This window comes from Crinia signifera, chromosome 1 (genome assembly GCF_055691185.1).
Source record: "Crinia signifera chromosome 1, ASM5569118v1, whole genome shotgun sequence".
Taxonomy (NCBI): domain Eukaryota; kingdom Metazoa; phylum Chordata; class Amphibia; order Anura; family Myobatrachidae; genus Crinia; species Crinia signifera.
This window is the reverse complement of record NC_139217.1, coordinates 282,454,048-282,478,827: the sequence shown is the minus strand read 5'-3', so window position 1 is coordinate 282,478,827 and position 24,780 is coordinate 282,454,048. Positions and strand designations below refer to the sequence as shown.

Below are 24,780 nucleotides of genomic sequence, written 5' to 3'. Positions count from 1 at the left end.
GGTTCCGGTCTTCAAATGGATCCAGGAAAACTGCAGGCCATCCAAGATTGGCCAATTCCCTCTTCGCTGAAAGGTATTCAACGTTTCCTGGGTTTTGCCAATTATTACAGAAAATTCATTCGTAACTTCTCTTCTATTGTGGCTCCCATCACTGCCTTGACTAAAAAGGGGTCTAATCCAGCGAAGTGGCCGGCAGAAGCCATCGAAGCCTTCCATCTGTTGAAACAGAGGTTCACTTCCGCTCCTGTTTTAAGACAACCTGATACCACCTTGCCCTTTATTCTCGAGGTTGATGCCTCCTCCGTGGGTGTCGGGGCAGTCCTCTCGCAGAAAGCGCCCGATGGTCGTCTTCATCCCTGTGGGTTCTACTCCCGTAAGTTCCTGCCTGCAGAGCGTAACTATGCCATCGGCGATCAAGAGCTCCTCGCCATCAAGTTGGCATTAGAAGAATGGAGATATCTTCTAGAGGGCGCTGTTCATGAGATCACAATTATCACAGACCACAAGAATCTTCTGTATCTCAAGTCTGCTCAATGTTTAAATCCCCGTCAAGCCAGATGGACACTTTTCTTTTCCAGGTTCCGTTTCAAGCTGTCGTTCTGTCCAGGGACACAAAACCGAAAAGCTGATGCCCTTTCCCGCTCATGGGAGCAAGAAAGTGAGTCCAAGTCCACACATCAACACTTTATTATTGATCCAGTGGCATTCTCCGCAACGAGAGTTTCAAATCTCACGCCCCCTACAGGGAAAAGATATGTAAAGCCAGCTCTAAGAAAGAAGTTGCTCTGTTGGGCGCATTCTTCAAAATTCGCTGGCCATGCAGGCATTCAGAAAACTTACGAGTTTATCACCAGGTCCTACTGGTGGCCGTCCCTCAAACAGGATGTACAGGACTTTGTTTCCTCTTGTGCTAAATGTGCTCAGCACAAGACCAGTCGTCAGTCTCCTCCTGGGCAATTGATGCCACTGTCAGTGCCACATCGCATATCTCTATGGACTTTGTAACTGATCTTCCAGAGTCTGACAAATTCACCACCATCTGGGTGATTGTTGACCGGTTCACCAAGATGGCTCACTTCGTTCCCCTCACCGGTCTTCCGTCAGCTTCCAAGCTGTCCCAGCTCTTCATCAAAGAGATATTCAAGCTTCATGGACTGCCTCTTGAAATCATCTCCGATAGAGGAGTCCAATTCGTAGCCAAATTCTGGCGAAGCCTGTGCTCCCTGCTTCAAATCAAGTTAAAGTTTTCCACAGCCTACCACCCTCAAACCAATGGCCAAACGGAGAGGGTGAATCAGGACCTTGAAGCATTTCTCCGCACATATGTCTCTTCTTCCCAAGATGACTGGGCTCAACTCCTTCCATGGGCAGAGTTCTGCCATAATAACCAATATCATTCTTCATCAAATGTCACTCCATTCCTTGCCAACTATGGGTTTCATCCTCGAGTTCCTGACTTCACTCTGCAACCTGTGTCCTCTGTTCCAGCGGTCGACACGACCATCCGGCAATTCGGCAAATCCTGGAAGCTCATTCGTTCTTCACTCCTGAAAGCTTCAAGCAGGTACAAAATATTTGCCGACAGGAAACGCAGAGCTGTGCCAGCCCTCCGTCCAGGAGATCGTGTCTGGTTGTCAACCAAGAATCTTCGATTGAGAGTGCCATCGATGAAGTTCGCTCCCCGATATATTGGTCCCTTCCCAGTTGAGCGAGTCGTCAATCCAGTAGCTTACAAGCTCAAGTTGCCGCCCTATTTGAAAGTGCCAGCTACATTCCACATTTCGCTGCTCAAGCCGCTGGTTCTGAATCGCTTTCATTCCAAGCTCCCCAAGGCTCCTAAGGTTTGCACCCAGCGTGGAATAGAGTATGAGGTCAGTAAAATCTTGGACTCTCGCATCCGATATGGTCGTCTGCAATATCTGATCGATTGGAAGGGCTACGGCCCCGAAGAACGATCATGGACCAATGCCATCGATGTCCATGCTCCCAGACTCATCCGGGCATTCCACTCCAAGTTTCCCCGCAAGCCTAAAAGGTGTCCTGGGGCCACCCTTAAAGGGGGGGGGTGCTGTCACGATCCGAGCTGTCAGACAGACTTTCTTACCGGCTAAGTGCCTCCGCAGGTTCAGCTTGCGGTCCAGACGTCATCCCTGCCGGCGTCCTGTCTGCCGTGCGCCATCACCGCTGCCATCCTCCAGTCCTCTCAGCGCTGCTGAGTCCGCGGCTGCGCGGCGCACCGCTCTCCTGTCTCCCAGTGACAGTCCCCAGTGCACGGCAATCCACCTGTCCGCTGCCATTGCTCCCAGTATCCAGCATGGCGTGCACAAACACACTTTCCCGCCATAGCAGACATGGGGGCTGCCATGTTCTTCCCAGTCACATGTCTGTACTGTCCAATCCCGTTGGTTCTGATCTCCCTGTCATACCTGCCCGGCCAATTCTGGCCACCCAGTGGGTATAAGTATGCAGGGAGCTCTCAGAACCATTGCTAGTGCTTCAGTTGTCTCCAGTGTATGGTCAGCTGTCCTTGTCTCCGTGCAAGTGTATTTCTCTGCTGGTGTTGTCCTCCATGCTGCAGTGTATTCCAGGTTATTCCATCTCCTGTGAAGTCCAGGTTATTCCATCACCTGTGAGCCTGCCTCTTCAGCCCAGCGACCAAGCCTAGCTCCGGGACTCTGGTCCTCCGATGCTCCAGCATCATCCACCATCGATGTTCCCACATCATCATCGTTAGTCCGATATTCCGGATCTCCAGTCCAGCTTCCGTCCGTCATTCCGGACCCACAGTCAAGCTCCAGCTTTCCGTCCATCACTCCGGACCCACAGCTTCCATATCCGATATCCGGATCCGATGTTCCACCATCGATACCATTCAACACATCTGTAAAGTATTGCATTCTGCATGAACTGTCATTACTCCTGCATACTTTACTGCCTGTACCGTTACAACCTTCTGCATAATAAATCTGGTTGTACTTTTACCTCTGACTGCTTATTGGCTCTGGGTGCACTGTCGCGCAGTTCATGCGCAAGGGTCCTCTCCAACCTCCCCGGTCCAGGTCCCCACCAGAGGCCTCAGTCTTGTCGACTAAGCCCCCTGGTGTGACAGAGTTTATTTTAGAAAGTGTGGCGAGCTCAACCCGGAAGTAGCGCACTGCCATGCTGCCGCCGTGAAACTAAACAAGTACCCTGATGTCTTCTGATCGTCCCTACTGCAGGTTCAACCAGAAGACATTGCTAACAATGGGCCTTATTCTAGTTCACTCTTTCTGATAAAATCCTTCTTAGATGGACAAAACCATGTGCACTGCAGGTGGGGCAGATGTACAATGTGCAGAGAGAATTAGATTTGGGTGAGTTACTTTGTTTCTGTGCCGGGACAATACTGACTGCATTATTTTTACACTGCAATATAGATCTCACTTTGAAGTAAAACCCCACCCAAATCTAATTCTCTCTGCACAAGTTACATGATCTGCCCCACCTGCAGTACACATGGTTTTGTCCACCTAAGAAGGTTTTTGTCAGAAAGAGTGAACTAGAATAAGGCCCAATGTCACACTGCCAAATGCTGCATGGAATACTCGTTTGCCCTCCGGCATTGGCAAGTGTGTACTTGCCGATGTAGGATTGTGTCACCCACCAGATTGTCCAGCTACATATTGTTCTGATGAGTAGCAGACCTAACCATGGAAATACACATTAAGGTTATGAAAAGAAGAGTCTTTAACATATCTGTACCTAGAATTCTACGGACTGGGCACTAAATCTGTGTTCCATGGTTCTGTGTGAAATTGCTCATCTTGGGCGATCTACTAGCATGTGAACGCATTCATACCTTACAGTTCATTGAAAACGGTTTCACAGGTAAACAGGAAGAGGTTTGTTTCCAATAAAAGTCTAATTGATTAGTTTGACTTCATAAACTGTCCTAGAAAACAAAAACCATTACCTGCTTGCTAGTGCCAAACTACTGACCACGCTCTTCACTACTGCAGCCATCAGAGGGATTTCCTATAGGTTTTGCTAAACTTATACTAAACTTGTTTTAGAATCAGCTGCTTGACTACTATGCAGCTTTTATGCAGGACACTTCTATGTACCAAAGGTACATCTTAGAAGAGGATGTCCGACATGCGCTTTATGTTGTGGTTTAAAAACAGCCATCGCCCGGTTTTAACAATTTGTATTATTTATTAGTCTGCAGTAAAATCACATCCAATATGTGGTGGTTGTAAATATACACAACATGATGTATTTATCAAACCGAACATTATGCAAAGACAGTTTAACCCCTTCCCGACATTTGACGTACATGTACGTCATGGCCGGGATGTACTTCCCGACACATGACGTACATGTACGTCATGACTTCAAAGTGCCACCGCGTCTACAGACGCGGTGACAGAGGGACGATGTCTGCTGTCCCTGACAGCAGACATCCTCCCTCATTGCCCAGGGGGGGCAGAGATGCCCCCCGTCATGGGCGATCGCTGCAATTGGCTGTTCAAACGTGAACAGCCAAAAACAGCGTTTTAATGTGTGATGTGTTAAATTTAGACTCCCCCCCCTAGTGTCCAAAAAAATTAAAGGAGGTTGAAATAATGATTTAAAAATAAAGTTTAGATATGGTCTATGTTAGTTATTAACTATTTTGAGTGGTATGATTGTCTCACAAGCAGAAAATTTTACATTTTGCAAATAGCAAAATGTTCCATTTTTTTACGACATTTTGGTATTTTTCACAAAAAAAAAAAAAACTGTATCGACCAAAATTTACCACTAATTTAAAGTACAATGTGTCACGGGAAAACAATCTCAAAATCACTGGGATAAGTAAAAGCAAAAAAAAGTTATCCCCACTTAAGTGATACATGTCAGATTTGAAAAAAAGGCCTCTGTCAGGAAGGCAAAAACATGCTGCGTCGGGAAGGGGTTAAATGAACCGAGTAAACTGTAAATTTATCTCACAGGCTTAAAATTCAGCATGCAGTTCGTCCTCCCTCACCAATTGAATCAGGTTTGAAACATTAATGTATTTATATGTGTGGAATTATTGGATAATTAATCCAAGGAATTATGGTGATGCCTAATGCAGGGCCAAATTAAGCCTTCGGGGGGCCCGGGGCACTTTAGTCAGGAGGGCCCACTCCCACTTGTCATTACTGGCCGCAAACTGCACGGGAGAATATTACACTGTCAAAACACAGAGTAAAGGCAGTATAAACTTAGTCAATGGGTAACTGCAGTGGGTGGGGAATTTATATATATATATATATATATTTATATTTATTAAAAGCCTGTGTTTGCCCCTCTGTACCTTACTCTGTAGGAGCCCTGACAGGCTCAGCGCTGCCTCTGATTAAAAACCCTCCCATGATGAGGCTGCAGCTACTGCTGTCCTCCATGGACCTGAGAAGCATATGACGAGCTCCACCAAGCAGAGCTCAGCACTAGCCTCTCAGCCTCTGACCTCTTGTGCAAAGTCTCGTGGGACTTGTCAACTCCCAGTAATGCATTGCACACTTGTGCAGTCTGTGTGCCTTGGCTCCCAATGCTCAGCACCATTAATCATTGTCACATTGACAGATAGGTGAAGCTGCAGCACTACCCCACTACTATGTACAAAACCTTTAGCTCTTTTTGAAAAATACATTCCACTACAGGGTCCACTACTAACCCCCTGTCCCCCCCCCCCCTTAATCCTGCCCTGGCCTAATGCATTACATTGTTGCTATTGTGCACAGGTTGCAAGAAGCTTTTTTGGAAAAGGGAATTTTGTTTTTGTTTTGTGCTCCAATTATCTGACAAATAACACAAAAGACTAAATTTTACTTGCAGTTTGAATAAAATGCACTTTGATATTGTACTCTTGCTGCTTAGTGCAATGCAGGTGATGGCTGTAAAAATGCAGATTATCACGTAAATTAAGGGATATAAGAACAAATGTGCATATACAGTATCCTAAAACATACTGTATGTGTTGAATAAGCTAACATGGTTCACAAAAGCCAGCGGTAATATTCAGGACCGTTGCGCAGGAGTAACAACCATCCAGTTTGAAAAGAGACCATTGAGAGTCTGCTATTAGGGGTTGAGTATATCTTATCCAAATTATTCCAAAAACCATACTTCTCAAAATGTATTTTCTTTTTATTTATTTTTGGCTAAAAACCTACTGGCTACATCTGTAGCTGGCACCACTGGAGACAGAGGCAAAACTCTGGGAGGCAATGGAGTCATATGCCGCCGGGCTCCCGCTGTCAAGGGGGAACCTCTCCTCCCCTGCAAGTTTAAATTCATTAGTTGCAAGTCATCGAAATCGCTTCTGTGGTTGAGCTCTGAAATATATTTGCGTTTTCGCTCTCTCTCCCTGTACATATACAGTATATTTAATAACAAACTATATATATATAGAATAAGGTTGTGTGTGGTGGGGGGCACCAATATTCATCTTGCCTCCGGGCAACTGGAAAGAACTTACGCCACTGACTGGAGACATGATATGTAACTGTCACCAGTGAGGAAATGATATGTAACTAGCACTAAATATGCATTCAAATTCGGTGCCTGAGATTGTACACAAACTTTGTTCCATGTTTTTAAACCTTGTTTCAATGCACAAATAAAATATATATCCGCCCCTTTCATGTGTTTATACAACATAAATGCAAGATACCCCAAGACCTCATTGAAAAATATTCCAAAATCTGGAATAATCCATTATCCCTTCTGGTCCTAAGCATTTTGGATAAGGGATACTCAACCTGTATGTATGTATGTATGTATGTATGTATGTATGTATGTATGTATGTGTGATGTATATACATATATACACACACACACACACACACACACACACACCTACATAGCAAAGGAGATTGCAGAGTTGCAGAAGCTTTGTAAGGCCTGGAAAATATCTTTTGTAGCCCACATGTTTGTAACATCAGAGTAGCACAGACTAGGGGTTTCCAATCTTTTTGGAATCACGGCACCCTAGAGTATCAGAATTTTTCCACGGCACCCCTAGGTGTAGAAAAATAAATACAAAATGTGATTCTTTGGTTAAGTTATGTGGTAAAGGGCAGGATTTGCTTCTGTTTGTACACATATTTTGGCAGCCACCAGAACTGGTTTTAGCCATAGATAATTGATCATAAATAATTTGAATCGGTCCTGGATGACCAAACCCTGCAAGAGTCCCGAGGCACCCCAGGGAGCCACAGCACAAAGTTTGGGAACCACTGGCACAGACATTGATACTCGCCTAATCATTACATCACTGTTGACATCAGATGTAGGTACATGTAATTGCATCATTATTACATAAATCAATGCCATGTGTGATGCTAGCAAGTGTCTATATATTAATGTATAGATCTTGGAGTAGTTGTAAAAATAAAAAAATAAACGTGCACAGCATTAAACCAAAACCATAGGCACATCAGTACTTATGGTAATGTGTAAGATGCCATACATCTTCAAATAGCCCTAAAAATACAAAGAGATGTTTACATGCCTGACAAGAACCTTCATATATGACCCACACAGTAATAGGGCTGCATTCTCTCAGCTGTTATGGACGCTGTGCATCATATAACATAACAAAACAAATAAATTATCAATAGAACAGCTACACAAGAAACATTGGCGCTTTATATAGGAAAGTAATGCAGATTTATCCAGTATATGTGAAAAAGATCTTTCGTGCATCGAATCATGAATGCCGCTGCTGTTGCTTGAGGTGCATTGCAGTCATCATTTGTAGGACAGCAGGGTTTCGGGTTATAAAACTATGTGACATTGGACACACCTTACCAGTGCAACCCATTATTTCCTATTGTACATAGTAAATACTGACTGTGGGTAAAACAATTTATTGGTCATTAATAAAGTTATGCCATTGATAAACCAAGATGACCAGTGTTTCTCCTATGCGTTATTTGACATTATTTGGCAAACAAATGCGGTGATGTGCACTTGAGAATTTCTGGAGATAAAAGTGACCGTAGTCTCTCGACAAAACACTTATTCTCCTGCCCTGGATGTTCATTTATGTCAGATTTATATTAAAATGAGTCCATGTATAACAAGATTCTAACTGTGAGCTTTGTCTTCACTTCAGGTGAAAACCATTTTCCGCCCAATTATACAAATAAACTGAGCCTTATGTAGAGTTGTACGTAATTTGTGTAGTAGCGCAAATATATAGTACATTTGTTGCAAATGTGAGATGAGACCAACTCCGCATAGCTAGCAAATGGGCCCCTTGCAAATCACATGGACAGATCCGGAAAGATTACAATAGTGGCGGTGTGGCTTAACCGTACTCTCAAAAGTTGGGCAAAATGATGGTATACATTTCATATATTTTACAAAAAGGATTGATTACAAGTAACCTATTAGTTTGGAGCATATTAAAACCAAATGGAGCAAACATAAAATGTAAACATTCCCACACTAATAGCAGCCTTCCCCTTACCAGAGTAGGAATTATTTACAGTACCCTGTAATCTTGTTATGAGAACACAGCATCTAAGACATATTTGCATAAAAGGGTGGGTCTGAAACATTTGTCAAAACAGAAATCATTATCATGCGAGGCGGGATCTGGTTAAATCGCAACAATGTGAATTCGCATCCAAGCGAATGACCTAGATTAACCCCCATAGAACTTTGCATTTACGCACAGCCTTGAATGCTGAAAAACCACAGGTCATAAAAAAATAAATAATTATAAAGTAATGGGAAGTCCATAAAATATGTATTTTGCACATACTTATCACCTAGGTCTTCTTTTAAATAACCTGATTCAAATCAGTGCTCACTTCAAGTGATCAGCAGCTGGTACTGGGGAGGGTCCCCTCTAACTGCTGCATAGTTTGGAGATAATAATTAGGGAGAGGGTTCTTACAAAGTAGGAAAACCCTATTAAAGAAAGGGACCAAATGTATGTGATAATAAGTCAACATATTGTTAATATTTATAAATAACACGTCACATGTCCTTTGTTTATTTGGGCATAGATACAACATACATCTGCATTTCAGTGTCAAGATGGTTTTTATTCTGTTTTTATGGTTGAATTTTTTGCTTGAGCAATCTGTGCTGTATGTAACTGCATTAAAGACAAAGGCGTCTATCCTATTAATTGCGAAGGGTACAAGGTGCCGTTCCAGCGGCATTTAAACGCCAGCAACAGCACCTAATCTCACCCGTTCGCAAGCTGTTTTCAGCCCGAATTCACTTAAAATTGCGCACTACCCTATGGGGCAGCCATCACTTTCTGAGAATCCCAGCTGCCATAAAGGTTGGCTGCTGCCACGATGATTTGCTCACCAGAATTCATCACGGCTAATAGGAGAGACCCCAAAGCTTTTAATTGCACCGTGCTGTTGAATTTCACATCTCCCTCAGTAATTTTGGTTCTCTGATGTATTAACCCTTCAAAATTATATCATTGTACATGTAACCTCCCTTAGGGGGTATTTATCTAAATTTTGGAGAGAGATACAATTGTCAGAGATAAAGTACCAGTCAGTTAGCTCCTGTCCTGCAAAATGGAAAGTAGAAGCAGATTATCTAGTACGTTATCCCTCACAATTTCTCTCTACAAGCATTGGTAAATAACCCTCTAATTTAATACAGGCAATTGTTTATTTTTAAATAAACAATATTTCAGGTGAGTTATGCACCACTGTTGATATCCAGTTTCAATACTACGATGAGGACCTGCAAACAATATACAGCAGAAGCATTTCATATACGTAGTCTGAGAATATAGACAACAAATTAAAAAAAGGACTCAGCCCTTTTTTAAAACCACATTTTCTCTACAGAACACTGTATACCACCAATAAGCACAGAGGTGGTAGTGCGTAGAGTTTAAAATCAAGTAATTTAATATGCCTAGTGCAAGTTGCAAGGCTTGCATCCATGGGTACAACAACCACCATGGCATTTTGTTCATTTTCTGCACGTCTAGCCATGTCTTGTTAAAATCTTTGTATCAGATGCTAACAACAAATCTGAGCAGCATGGCAGGCAGTAAGGACACTGCAAGCGTCAGAGCAGCAAGGGGCTAATAACCCAAATGATCAGTTTGCTCCTACTTTAGGTGAACAGCACCGTAATGTTACTAAATAAAAATAATTAGCAATCCACTCAGACCAGAGCAAGTGTTCCATCCTAGAAATTCAAAGTGTCATGTTATTGAGCAACACTGGTTAAGCTGCTAGATGAACCGCTCATCCCATTTTCAGACTTCTGGAGTGTTCTGACAGCATTTGGAACCTGTAGTCCTGTGTATAATGTTAACCCGCCACACCATACCTGTGGGGGGAAATAATCACAACTAATTACAATTGTAACAATAAAATATACAATTGTATTACAATAAATATACCCGAGATCTGTATAGTTTGTGCGACTCAGATGTTGTAGCTTAATACTTTTTACTATGCTGCAAAACAACTGCTAATGTATTATAAAAAGTAACATGTTGGTGTTGTCCATACCCTAAGAATTCAGTATCAGACGTAGGCCTACAGTATATGCATTATATAATTGTGTTTTTAGCGCTAGCACAATAATGTAAATTAATCTGACAATGGAATCCATTGCTTAGAGTGTAAGTATGCCTTGTGGCATTTTAGGACCTTAGTCAGGTCAATTTGCAGCTAGTCTGCGTTCGCACGGGGACCTATGTTTTGTAGTGTGCATGCGCATTTCTGCGCATGTGCAAAAGCAGGGTGCGTGCACCCATGGCGAACATTATGTTCGCCAGGTGCACGCACCCAACATAGCAGGCGGGGGACGGAGAAGGGCGTGGGGCGCCGGGCAGCCCCATTACCATTTCGGAATGCCCAGCATTTCATGGTAATGAGGCAGAGATGCGGGTGCAGGGAGCTGACATCACCGGATGTCAGCTGCCCACCCATTTCCGTCCCAGCGTGCACGCATATGTAAGTGACTTGAAAGTCACTTTTATATGTGTGCACCTTCCACATCTTTGGATGGTCAGCAACCATCGAAATATTCGGGTGTTCCCCGCAGCATGCAAATTGATATTTATGTTAAACATCCATCTAGAGCTCTTTTTTGCTCCTTCATTAAAGCTTTATGCACTTAAGGACAATGAAGTGACCTTCTAAATATAATGGAGCTTAAACATGGGGAGATATCAGGGCATTTTCTTAGCGACTTGATATTGCCAGGTAGGGCCAATGTTCTCACCGGAGAACACTGGCCCTGACAGATCGCTCAGCACACAAAGCTGGCACATCGCTGTGTGCTGAGCATTCTGAGCGAACTACATTGCTCAGATCGCTCAGAAAAATCTGTGTAGTTTTTTCACAAATTTCAACTCAAACACCAGAGGGCACCTTGCCTAGTTGCATTATTAGATTTAGGGCCAGATGTATGAAGCTTCAAAAAGTGATAAAATTGAGAGTGATAAACAGACAAATAAATGAGGAGATATTTTATCAGAGACCTACTATCCAGCAAGCCATGCTGCTTTGTAAGAAAGTAATGACAGGCCTCCTACTAACCATAAATCCGGGGACAACTGGCTGTGTAAACTTTGTTTTAAACGTATGAAGTAGCTGCTTCGTGTCTGCATTGTAAAACGAAAGCTGACCTGCAAAGAAATAATTAAAAAAACAACAACATAATTTTAGTAGAATAAATGCTGTAAGCATTCAAGGAAACTGAATTAATTTAAAGAAGATGACAGAGGCAAGTTTACATAACAAGTATTTGTTGTGAAGTGGCTGCAAATTAACAAATATGATCAAAGAGAGACAGTCACACATATGAATGATAATGCTTTATGAGAAAATCTGCTTACGTTTAGATTTGAGGTATATTTTATTTCACTGTTGTAGCATTCCTATACTAGTGTTGCCTCTAACGGTTTTCAGTCATACTGTATATCAAACAATGATAAAGGACACACTGTAAGTTACCTAATAATGTAATCTATTTAGTATAATACATTTGTGAATGATTTCTCTTTAAGGGCCAGATGTATCAAGCTTCAAAAATGATAAAATAGAGAGTTATAAACAGCCAGCCAATCAGCTCCTACCTATTTTTCAAACCCACCCTGTGACATGACAGGTAGGAGCTGATTGGCTGATTGTTTATCACTCTCCATTTTATCACTTTTGAAGCTTGATACATCTGGCCCCTAAGTGTAATTTATATAATAGTTTAGTAAAACAGTGTGCATTAAACAAATTGCCAAGCACAGAAATCATTACCAAATGTGATCATGCTATCATCAATGTAGAGAGAAGTAGTAGCAAACAAAAAAACTACTTATGTACTACGTATATTGGGCCCAATTCAGATGCAGTTGCAACTTTGATGGTGCCACAACTGAGCGATTATTGGTAGACTTGCATGTATCATGACTTCAGTGCACATGTGGCAAGATATCTTTGTTGATGCCACTTTGTTGATCACTCGACTGAGAGGAAAAGGCCATTTGGTGAGTGTCTGTAAAAGTGTAGGCATGTCGTGGGGGGGGGGGCTCAGTATGCGACTGTAATCTTGCACACATGAAACATGGAGACAGCGATGCCCCTCCTATGTCCATGGGAGGCACTTAGGAAATTCATTTTGCTCGCATCTGGATCGTGGCTGTGACTGAGGGGCAGATGTATGACGCAGTGATAAGGGAGAGAAAGTGATAAAGTGCCTGGAACGTAATCAACGGCCAATCAGCTTCTAATAGTCCCATTTTGAACCCAGCCTGTAACTTAACAGTCAGGAGCTGATTGGCAGGTGATAAAGTACCAGGCACTTTATCACATCTCCACACTTATCACTGCTTCATACATCTAGCCCCGAGTATGTAGTTGCTGGGCATGTTATGATGGCTTGTCACTGAGAAGGATTGCTGCTGCTTCAGGATTGCAACTGCATCGGAATGAAGCCCGTTGTAATTAAGGCTAACAGCTGAAGTATGGGAACACAATTTTCTGACTACAAAAGTGTATATACATATACACATATATATGCATTTTTGGTGTTCAGCACTCCAGATGATGGATCAACTGCTGAGGTGCCTTCCTTAAAGTAATATGTCTCTTATGCCGCTTTAACTTCGCAAAATGCAGGGTCACACCAGGACTTTGAAACAGTTTAGTCCCGGAGCGATCCCGGCCCCCCTGCCTGCATAGATGTTGTGCGCATGCGCACAGCATCTATTCCCCGCAGGCAGAGGGGACTTCCAACTGCTCCCCCCCACCCTCAAAAAAACGGGACAGTCCCACAAAAATTGGGGCAGTTAGGAGGGATGTTGTACATATGCAATAGTTTAAAAGTTTGCAATTCTACATAAATAACAGGACCTAATCTTATAGCATAATAAGTCAGTGTAAAACATAAAACAGTATAAAACTAATAGTGCTGGTACAAGAAAACCTTTGGCCTCTACTAATCTTAAACATGTCTATACTTTGTGTAAGACGGGATGCAGTTAAAATCCCGGCGGTCGGAATCCCGGCGTTCAGAATCCCGACGCCGGAATCCCGACCGCCGAAATGCCGACACATTCTCCCTCCTGGGGTGTCCACGACACCCCTGGAGGGAGAATAAATTAGCGTGCCGAGCGTAGCGAGGCACCGGGCCCGCTGCGTGGCGAGCGCAGCGAGCCCGCAAGGGGGGGCGATCCGCGTCCCCCCCTTGTCGGCATTTCGGCTGTCGGGATTCCGGCGTCGGGATTCTGAACGCCGGGATCCCGACCGCCGGGATTCAATACTGAATCCGTGTAAGACAGCTGCATTACCGAGAGAAAAGAAAGCAAGGATTATACTCACGATAATACCTTTTCTTCGGAATACTTCATGGCAGCCATTACATTGGGTTCATCCCTCTCTCCTCTCCAATTAGACAGGTAGTTTTTTCCCCTTAGGATCCAGCCCCTTCCTCTATATAATCTGGCACCTCCCTTCAGACCGTAGTCTTTGACTGTCTCCGTCCTGATCCTAGGGAAAAAACACAAACAGGGAGGGCCAACAAACTTTTGGGCTGCCATGAAGTATTCCGAAGAAAAGGTATTATCGTGAGTATAATCCTTGCTTTCTCCTTCATACTTCATGGCAGCCATTACATTGGGATGTACCAAAGCAGTAGGGTGGGTTATACTATACCTCAAGCCAAGACTTGTCTAAGGACCTCACTTCCAAAGCTTGAGCCCGCGACATCCAATGCATAATGCTTAGAGAAGGTATGCAAGGAAGACCAGGTGGCTGCTTGACAAATTTCTTTAACTGAAACTTTGGCCTCTCTCGCCCAAGAAACCGCCATTGCCCTTGTTGAGTGAGCCTTAATGCCTTCCGGAACTTCACGACCCACTTTCTTGTAAGTGAATGCAATTACTTCCTTTAGCCACCTTGACATTGATTGCTTTGATGGAGCCAACCCTTTCTTTGCCCCCTGGGGAATCACGAATAACGCTTCTGACTTCCTGAACCCTGCCGTCCTGTGTAGATAAATCTTGATAGCTCTCAAGACATCTAGGGTATGCAATTTTTCCTCTTTCTTCGTCAGAGGATTTTGGAAAAAACAAGGCAAAATTATTTCTTGACTTAGATTAACTGAGGAAACCACCTTGGGTAGAAAAGCCGGCCTAGTTCTTAGCACTACCCGATCCGGGAAAATCTTCAAATACTGTTCTTTAATGCACAGAGCATGAATCTCTCCCACTCTTTTTGCTGAAGTTATTGCAACTAAAAATAACATCTTCCATGTTAGAAACTTTAACTTTGCTCTGTCCAACGGCTCAAACGGAGCCTCCATTAGTCCATTCAAAACCAAATTAAGATCCCACTGGGGGATTATTGACCTAACTCTAGGCCGGATCTTCCTGAGAGCCTGACAAAACCTTTTAATTAAACTATGTTCTGCTAGTTTCTTGTCTAGCAGCGCACTCAGCGCCGAAATCTGGACCTTGAGTGTTGAAGCCGACAGCCCTTTGTTAAGACCATCACAAAGAAACTGTAACACTTGAGGAATATTTGCTTTAGGAAAGGTAAACTTGCCCTTGGACCAATTTGCGAACACCCGCCATATTCTGTAATAGATCTCTGACGACACCTTCTTTCTCGCTTGGAGAAGTACTTCAATGACTTCTGGGGATAAATTCTTGTCTTTTAGTTGCCGCCGTTCAATTTCCAGGCCGCTAAATTCAATTTGTGAGGCTCTTGGCAGTAAACTGGGCCCTGCCTGAGCAGATCCTGAGTCACCGGAAGAAATACTGGACCTGCAATCGCCATGCTCTCTAACATGGGGAACCAAGCCCTCCTGGGCCAGTAGGGAAGGATAGCTATGACTTGGACCCCCTCCGTTCTGATCTTCCACAATGTCCTGTGAATGAGGGAAATTGGGGGGAACACATACCCCAGGTGAAACTCCCAACTCTGTGATAGGGCGTCCACTCCGCTCGATCCCCAGGCCGGGTACCGTGAGTAGAACTGTGGCAACTTCTTGTTGACTGCTGACGCCATGAGGTCCACCTCTGGTTGACCGAATTGCTCTACTACTTCCTGAAACACTGAGTCCTTCAGTTCCCACTCGCCAGGCACCACGCTTGTGCGGCTCAGATAGTCTGCCAGCTGATTGTCTTCCCCCAGCACATGGAGCGCTGATATGGACAACAGATTTTCCTCGGACCAGCACATGATGTTCCGCACTTCTTCTAAGAGCCCGTGACTCCGTGTACCTCCTTGTCTGTTGACATAGGAGACGGTAGTGGCGTTGTCCGAAAAAATGCGCAGATGCGCCCCTTGGACTTCTTCGCTGAAGAATTCGATTGCCTTCCACACGGCCCTTAGCTCTCTGTGATTTGAGGAGAACTCTGCCTCGTGCCGGGACCACTGACCTTGACATGTCTTGCCCAGACCATGAGCCCCCCAACCTGTAGCGCTGGCGTCTGTGGTGATCACTTTGTAACGGGGACTTGCCAGTGAAGATTTTCTTGGCACCAGCTGATCGGCTTCCCCCCATCTTAGGGACTCTTTGGCTGCCTCTGAGATCTTTATCCTCCTTTCTAGTGGCACCAGTCTTCTCGAGTAACCTAGAAGGGACCACTGGAGAGGTCTCATCCTCCATCTGGCCCATGGGATTATGTCCACCGTGGATGCCATCATCCCTAAGAGACTCATTGCTGACCTGAGGGACACCCGATCCTCTTCGTAGATTCTCGAGATTAGCTGCTGGATTTTCTCGCACCTCTTTGTGGACAAGGATACTTGAAACCTCACGGTATCCACCAATACCCCCAGAAACTGGAGACTCTGCGTTGGTTCTAGACAGCTCTTCTCCCAATTTAACAGCCACCCGTGTTTTTGGAGAAACCGAATTGTGTAGTCTCTTGCTGTGACCACCTCTTCCTCCGAAGGTGCCACGATCAACAGATCGTCTAGATATGCCCATATCATGACCTTCCTTTTCCTCAGTTCTTCTATCAGGACCACCAGGACCTTGGTGAAGACCCTTGGTGACGAGGTGAGACCGAAGGGCAAACAGGTGAACTGGAAGTGATCGTGACCTACGCAGAATCTCAGATATTTCCTGTCGTCTGGGGAGATGGGAATATGGAAGTAGGCGTCTTTTAGGTCGATGGAGACCATGAAATCGTTTCTTTTTAACCCCATTAAGATTGACTTTGTAGTCTCCATGTGGAACTTTCTTTTCTTTATGCGCAAGTTTAATTTTCTTAAATCTAATATAGTTCTGTAACCTCCAGAACTCTTGCTGACTATGAAGAGACGAGAGTAAAACCCGGTTCCTTCCTCTTCCTTCGGGACCCTCACCACCGCTCCTGATGCGATGAGTCCCTTTAAACTTAAATTTAGAGCTTCCCTTTCTATCTTCGAAACTGGGATCTCTGAAACACAAAATTTCGCCATTCTTGGCTTTGACATGAACTCTAGGTGATAGCCAATCCTGACTACCTCCAGAACCCATCTGTCCCGGACGGTTTGTTCCCAGACGCGAGCAAAGCCCAACAGCCTTCCTGCTACCTGGGCTTGCTCCACCACGGGACCACCGTCACTGCTTCTGTTTGGTTCCCGAACTTTCGCCTCTTTTCTTGACGTATTGCCGAAAAAAGGCTCTGGACGTCCCCTGCGTATATCTGTCCCGGGCAGACCTACCAGGCCTGTAGGACTTGGCTTGCCTATACGCTTGTCTGGAAGAATTTGAGAAAAATCTCCCTCTTCTGTCCTGTGGTAATCTGACTGATTTACCGCCTGACATTCTTTGAATCATCTGATCCAAACGACTGCCGAAAAGGAAAGCACCCTCATAAGGCAACGTTGCTAGCTTGTTCTTCGAATGGGAATCTGCTGCCCATGATTTAAGCCATAAGGCCCTACGGGCCACCAACCCTGATGTCAGGGATTTTGCTGCAAAATCAAGACCATCTAGGGAAGCCTCACACATATAGTCCACTGCCAACTGCACCTGGGTAAGACTTTTACTGATTTGATCACGGGAAACCTTTTCCTGTATGTCCTCCTGCAATGCCGAACACCAAATCCTGAGTGCCCGAGAAAGGGAGGCCATAGCCACACCTGATTTTAACGAGACTGAGGCAGAGATATGTAGTCTCTTCAGAGCGCTCTCCATTTTTTTATCCATAGCGTCTTTCAGTGACGCCCCATCCTCAAGAGGAATGGTAGTACGAGTCGTCACTTCTGACACTGCTGCGTCGACTTTAGGTATATTACACCACTTAATGAACTCTTCATCCTCAATGGGAAACATCTTTTGAATTCTCTTAGTCGACCCCACTCTCTTGTCGACACCCTGCCACTCTTTAGCCAGGATATCCTTCACAACCTTATGTACCGGAAAAGATCTCCCTTTTTTAGAACGATCCTCAAACAATGCGTCAAACTCTGATTTTGCAGGCTGCTTATAGTTAAGTGTCCTGTAGAGATTTTTAAGCACTGCTTCTACCAACTCCACATTAAATAGACGCTCGTCCTCCAAAACTTCGCCTGACTCAGCTGATGAGCCCCCAGACTCCTCCTTGTCCGCATCATCATGCACTGACACATCACCATCATCTTTATCAAGGCTAGTCTGGGACCTGGACCTCTTATTCCCTGCGTACTCTTCTTTGGAAATAAAGTTTTTCTTCATCCAGTCTCTCATTTCAGCCAACTGGGCAGATATATTCATACCAACATCCTTTTTTGTCAGACACTCTAAACATAGTACTGTCTCTCCCACAAAGGCTCTATCACATCCTGGACAGATTTTAGTATTCTTGGTCTTAGCCACTTTCTTTCTGGGCACTGAAGGCACACTACAAGACAAGAAAGAAAGATACTAACTACCTGACTGCAATATGGCATGCTAAGACAGCGTGTCCTCATTGAGAGGACTTACCTGGGCGGCGGTGTAACCCCCTTCTGAGAGGCATCCTCCATGGCAATAACCTGGCTTGTTTCCAAAAAAGCGCTCCTGCAGCCGACCAGCCTTGCGCCTGTAACACCGGCCAGGCGCCTTTTACTACACGCTGCCGCAGCAGCAGCCGGCGTCCCCCTCTCTGCTGCTGGCGCCAACCCGGCGTGCACTTCCGCCTAGCTGGAACGCACGCGGCCGTGACCCGCACGCCGCGTGCATCCGTCGGAAGTGACGCGCTCGCCACTGACGCCGTCCTGACTGCCGGGGAGACTCAGCGCTAACCAGCGCAGGAAGCCGGAGCCTGCATCCGAACGCTGGGACCACGCAGGAGCCGGCAGACAGGTGATACACACATGCAGTATGCAGGGAGGGACGCTGTGGGTTCTATAATGTCCTTGCCGCCGGCCCACGGACATATTTTAGGCTTAGGCACCGCCAGCCTGCCCGCCCAGGTCTCCGGTCGCACAACCAGCCTACCGGGTATATAAAAAATAACAAACTAAACTCTAACTGACTACCTGTCACAGACAGAAGGAGACAGGAAAAAGACTACGGTCTGAAGGGAGGTGCCAGATTATATAGAGGAAGGGGCTGGATCCTAAGGGGAAAAAACTACCTGTCTAATTGGAGAGGAGAGAGGGATGAACCCAATGTAATGGCTGCCATGAAGTATGAAGGAGAAATCATCAGTTCCTATATGATTTTTTTTATGTGCTTATAATCTAGTGTACAAGGAATATCAATATAAAATGATTCTCTTGGTTATCGTGCTCGTCTGGGAAGATAGAATTAAATGCAGCATGCACTCAATGTGTTAACCTTTCTCCCAAGCCAGATTCTCAACCTCATGTTAATGCAATGTGAAATCTGGCCCTGGAGGGAAACCGCAACGGCTGACAGCTCACCATGAAAGCAGAACTGTGCTAGTGGCTTACATACTCTATCCAGGTATATTGGGGTATTTAGGAACACGATCCTAAGTGTCTTGCTGAACATAGCATAGCATTATTTAATAGAGCAGTGATGGCTAACCTTGACACGCCAGCTGTTGTTGAACTACACATTCCAACATGCCCTGCTACAGTTTTACTATTTGGCCATGCTAAAACTGTTGCAGGGCATGCTGGAATATGTAGTTCAACAACAGCTTGAGTGTCAAGGTTAGCCATCACTGTAATAGAGCATTACATAATACATGAATGAGTGAACGATAAGCCACGTGGAGCCTGGTGACAGGTCCTGTTTGCTCACTCTATTTGCAGTCTGCACAGATTACTGTTATCCGGTGTCTTTCACTACAAATGATTAAAATGATAATGGTGCAAAATATTTCCTGATGATGCTAATTTTAGACAAACAGGCCAATGTGGCATTATCTGGTGCATTAATGTCCAATATGGCCAGAGTGCTCTCTCTCTGCATCAGGAATCTCCATCTACATCAGTGGTTCCCAACCCTGGTCCTCAAGTACCCCCAACAGTGCATGTTTTGCAGGTCTCCACACAGAATCACAAGTGCTATAATTAGCTCCACCTGTGGATCTTTTCAAATGTGTCTGTATAATGAGTGCTCCTGCCGGGTGACCTGGAAAACGTGCACTGTTGGTAGTACTTGAGGACCAGGGTTGGGAACCACTGATCTACATGATAAGTGACCAGTACTTCTTGTACTACTCCAGGATTCAGGGTTATTCTAACAAACATGGCCTAAAGAGTCCAATAAATAAAATGTTACCTCCATCGAAGTCACAGTATATGCCTATTCTACATGGTACTGCTACTTCCAGGGCTTTAGCCTTATTATTATGCTTTGCAGCAAACGATGCCTGCAGCCAGTTGTTCACATGTAGGCACCAGCTTGTGTTTGTCTTTCCTAGTTGGTCAAATTTCCCAATTGTTTTATATGAGATGCCCACGCTGTAGGATTTGCAGTCCTTCTGAGCTTTAACTTCCCAGTAATGCTGTCCACTTTCAATTGTTGTTTCACCTGTTTAAAATAACCATTTAATAATCATTAGTAATCAATTTATGTAAAATTATTCTATGATTATAGTTATATTCACACTACATTAAAACGGGTTGGGATCGTTTGGTCGAATGCATTATGGTCGAATGTCATTACATCGAATCCATTAGGTCGAATTGCTAAAAGGTCGACATGACTCTAGGTCGACATGGGAAAAGGTCGAAATGATTCTAGGTCGAAAGGTCATTAGTTCGACAGGTCATTAGGTCGACAAGGTCATTAGTTCGACATTGTCTAGGTCAACATTCACAAAGTCGACATGGGGTTTTTCACTGTTTTTTTACCTGAATGTCAACACAGTCGACATGGACACAGTTTAAAGTGCACTGCATCCCCTCGCATCGCTCGCGATGCGTCGGGCACGGTGCCTCGCTACGCTCGGCACACTATTTTATTCTCCCACCACGCCCTAGTGGATGGTAGGGCATGAAATACCGCCTGTCAGCACATGTCGGCTCAAAAAACAGTGAAAAACCCCATGTCGACTTTGTGAATGTCGACCTAGACAATGTCGAACTAATGACCTTGTCGACCTAATGACCTGTCGAACTAATGACCTTTCGACCTAGAATCATTTCGACCTTTTCCCATGTCGACCTAGAATCATGTCGACCTTTTAGCAATTCGACCTAATGGATTCGATGTAATGACATTCGACCATAATGCATTCGACCAAATGACCGCATCCCATTAAAACGTACAAAAGAAACATTATATATAACTCCTTGCTGTAGGAAATGCTGCCTGGTTCTGCTGTGTGGATTAATTATGCTGCCTTAAACTCCTGATGACGGTCCCTAGAGGACAGAAATGTTGAGTATCTTCTATGTCAGTGGTTCTCAAACTGTGGGTCCTGACCCCAAAGTGGGTCCCAACCTTCTCAACATGGGGTCGCAACTCCATGTTGCTGACCATCAGGCTGATGACTTCTCTAATTTCAGTCAGTGATTCAAAGAGTCTGAAAAGTCTATTGAATTGTCTGTAATTTTAGACTCCTCCCATCACTTTGTGCCTCCACAATGCTGCCATGTATGTGCTGTCTGCTGACTACACATGTGACGTGATGACCTTCTGCAGTCACTTGCTGGGGTCCTGTCATTATTTTTATTGTCTGATGGGGTCCCAGAGCAAAATAGTTTGAGGACCTCTGTTCTATGTTGTTTATGTTACATTTTCATTAAAATCCACAGCTGATTTTTGAAATTGCAAAATAACTGGAGAGTGCTTCATGATTCTCTCTCTCTATATCTATATCTATATCTATATATATATCTATATATATATATATATATATATATATATATATATATATATTTTTATAGATAGATATAATAGATGACTTGTAAATACGCTGATATATCACTAAGTCCAATTGTCCAGCACAAAAGGGGTGTACACACAGAGATATTTTGGCTAATGAACAATTTTGACTAAGCAATTTTGGGAGAGATTTTGGCTACATGCACTGGAGATTTTGACTGAGTGATTTTGTCTTAAGGCCCATAGACACTGGGCGACTGAGCTGAAAGTCGCTCAAAACAGCAGGTTTGAGCGGCTTTCAGCTCAAAGCCGCCCAGTGTGTATTTCCCAGCGATGAGAGCTGCTGCGCGCTCCCGCAACATCGCCAGGAAAGCAGCTTTCAGGATGGCTTTGCATAGCTCTCTGCTATGCAACGCCGTCCTCCCCCTTCCATCTGCGCCGGGCCAGGGGAAAGCCGCTCAGTGTGTATGCACTGAGCGGCTTTCCCCCCAGCTATGAATGCGATCATCGCTGTCTATACACACTGGGCATAGTCGCCCAGTGTGTATGGACCTTAAGTAATGATAGTCTATGATCTTGTCAAAATTGCCTTGTCAATCTAAGCAATTTATGTTAGACCATTTTGACTAAGCAGGAGAAAAATAGGGAGATTTTGGCTAAGCTAGGAGATTTTGACTATCTAGTCAAATTCTCCTGCCAAAATCTCACCATGTGTACACCCCTAAAGTCCTCCTGGTGGTGCACCAGGAGTTAATAGCACACAAACCAATTTATCTGGCTGCAGCACCCTTCTCAGACAATAGGTCCTTTGGGATCCAAGGAGGTAGAAATCTGTACAAAACACAAAATGAGAGGGTGCGCTTCGTAGTGCATTAATAGAGTTATTTAATTGAATATAAAATGTTACTACAAGGTACAGTAAACTCGTACCGATCAATTAAAACACTGTGGACTGGTTACCACAAGGCATAGGTAAAATACCATGGATGTCCTGGTGCCAGCTGCTTTGCCATGGTATTTTACTTATGCCTTGTGGTAATCAGTCCACAGTGTTTTATTGATTGGTATGAGTTTCTATTTGCTGTACCTTGGAGTAACCGTTTATCTTCAATTAAATAACTCTTTTAATGCACTACGAAGCGCCGCCTCTTATTTTGTGTTTTGTACAGATATATAGATTGTAAACAGGGCCATTTATAGGGCTGAGCAATTTATGCAGTGTCTGCAGAAGTACTCCATTTGGCCTAGCTGTCTGCATGGAATACGGATGAAAATATCCCACCCAAAATGGGCGCCAACATAGAGGAGAGAGATGCTAGCAAATAATGGAAAGGACAGATGCTAGATGACCAATAGGATCTTAAGTAAAAAACAGAGAAAGGCACAAACAGTGTGGAGCATAATCTGGTGTCCTGGGCATTACTGTGATAGCATAATATGGTGGCATTATATGGAGGCACAGCATTACTGCGTGTAGCATAATATGTTGTAAGGGGCAATATTGTGTGGAGCATAATAAGGTGCAAGGGGCACTTCATATTATACGGAGCATTACAATATTTGGCAAAATGTGTAACGGGTATAAGGTAGATTTTTCCTGCAAAGCCTCGCCCATCACAGTGAGGCCACATCCATAACAGCGAGGCCATACACTTTTTGAATTAAGGGAGGCGTAGACTTCATTTTTATTGCTCACACCGGGAGCGGGATGCAGTTAAAATCCCGGCGGTCGGGATCCCGGCGTTCAGAATCCCGACCACCGAAATGCCGACACATTCTCCCTCCTGGGGTGTCCACGACACCCCAGGAGGGAGAATAAATTAGTGTGCCGAGCGTAGCGAGGCACCGGGCCCGCTGCGTGGCGAGCGCAGCGAGCCCGCAAGGGGGGACGATCCACGTCCCCCCCTTGTCGGCATTTCGGCTGTCGGGATTCCGGCGTCGGGATTCTGAACGCCGGGATTCAATACTGAATCCCCGGGAGCAAATTGTCTAGAAATGGCCCTGACATTACAACTGGACTTGACATAAGGCAGAAAGTTCCCGACCAATTGATATACAGAGTGGAGAGTTCTCAGTGGACAATCCCTAAAGGCCTTTCACTTTCAACTTTTCCTTGCTGGCACCAAACTGAAAACTAGCCGGCCTGGGGCTGGGTATATGGGAGAGGAAGCCCTTGGCTGCTGGGTAATTAACATTAACTCTATGGTGCCCAGACACTCCTCTTCTGGCTATACCCATTGTCCGCCATGTGCCCCCTAGTGGAAGACGAGAAAAATAGGATTGTACTGAAATAGATACATTGCTATACGTGGATACGAATGGGTAAATTAACTAATGCTTCTAAAAGTTGATGTTATGCATAGCAACCAATCAGATGCAACTGAGAAATGATAAAACAGAACTGTATTAATTGCTATTGGCAACATTACCCTTTTTTTAATTTTAAGAAGCTTTAGTAAATTTACTCCAGAGCAAAGGAGACGTAAACAACAGGTATTACCCAACACTGTATAAGATTCTCCTGTGAAGCGGTCTCTGCTGCCCCGCCCCATAGCTGGCCGAGAAGTGACAGATGTTCTTTTTGGAGATGGTGTTGCACTTCTACAAGACAGATACAAAATGTGAGAAAAGTGTGCAAAGGACAAAGCCATGGACAATGTAGAGGCAGTCTACCCATTTACAGAACTAGAATATAACTTTGGAGGTTCATAATACAGTATTAATTATAATGTATGCATGGCTGTATTCCTTGTGCATTCTTCAAAGCAGGATTTTGTCCTGACTATTAAATTGATTTATTTTCTAATACACTGGCTAAGATGGATGATACAGAGACCATACTGCATCATCAGGAGATTAAAAGAAGATTCTCCCTTCTGCTATCATTTTTGTCTCTCAGTTAACTGACTGTTGTCCAAAAAATCAGCAGTGCGTATTAGTTCAATTACATTTTTTTTTATATTAGTTAATAAATATATATATTTTTTTAACTGTAGGTGCCAACAATACTCATTTTATCATCAACGGTGAACCTCCAAAGCACACAGCAAGTCACGTATGTAAGTT

General features: G+C 44.2%; 1 protein-coding gene across 5 annotated transcripts in view; it reads right to left on the bottom strand.

The window, feature by feature from the left end:
• Positions 1 to 6,418: 6,418 nt before the first annotated feature.
• Positions 6,419 to 24,780, bottom strand: part of FSD1L (fibronectin type III and SPRY domain containing 1 like) — a 76,154-nt gene continuing 57,792 nt past the window's right edge. For 3 of the 5 annotated variants that reach the window (XM_083184956.1, XM_083184947.1, XM_083184965.1), the window contains 4 exons: positions 24,215 to 24,315; positions 20,164 to 20,415; positions 11,553 to 11,641; positions 6,419 to 10,332 (listed from right to left, as the gene is read on the bottom strand). In XM_083184956.1, coding sequence (XP_083041082.1) covers positions 10,210 to 10,332; positions 11,553 to 11,641; positions 20,164 to 20,415; positions 24,215 to 24,315 — 565 coding nt within the window. In that variant the 3' untranslated portion in view covers positions 6,419 to 10,209. Of the gene's footprint in view, positions 10,333 to 11,552; positions 11,642 to 11,851; positions 11,930 to 20,163; positions 20,416 to 24,214; positions 24,316 to 24,780 lie in introns of all 5 variants that reach the window. The other 2 variants (XR_014473599.1, XM_083184975.1) reach the window with 2 other exon arrangements.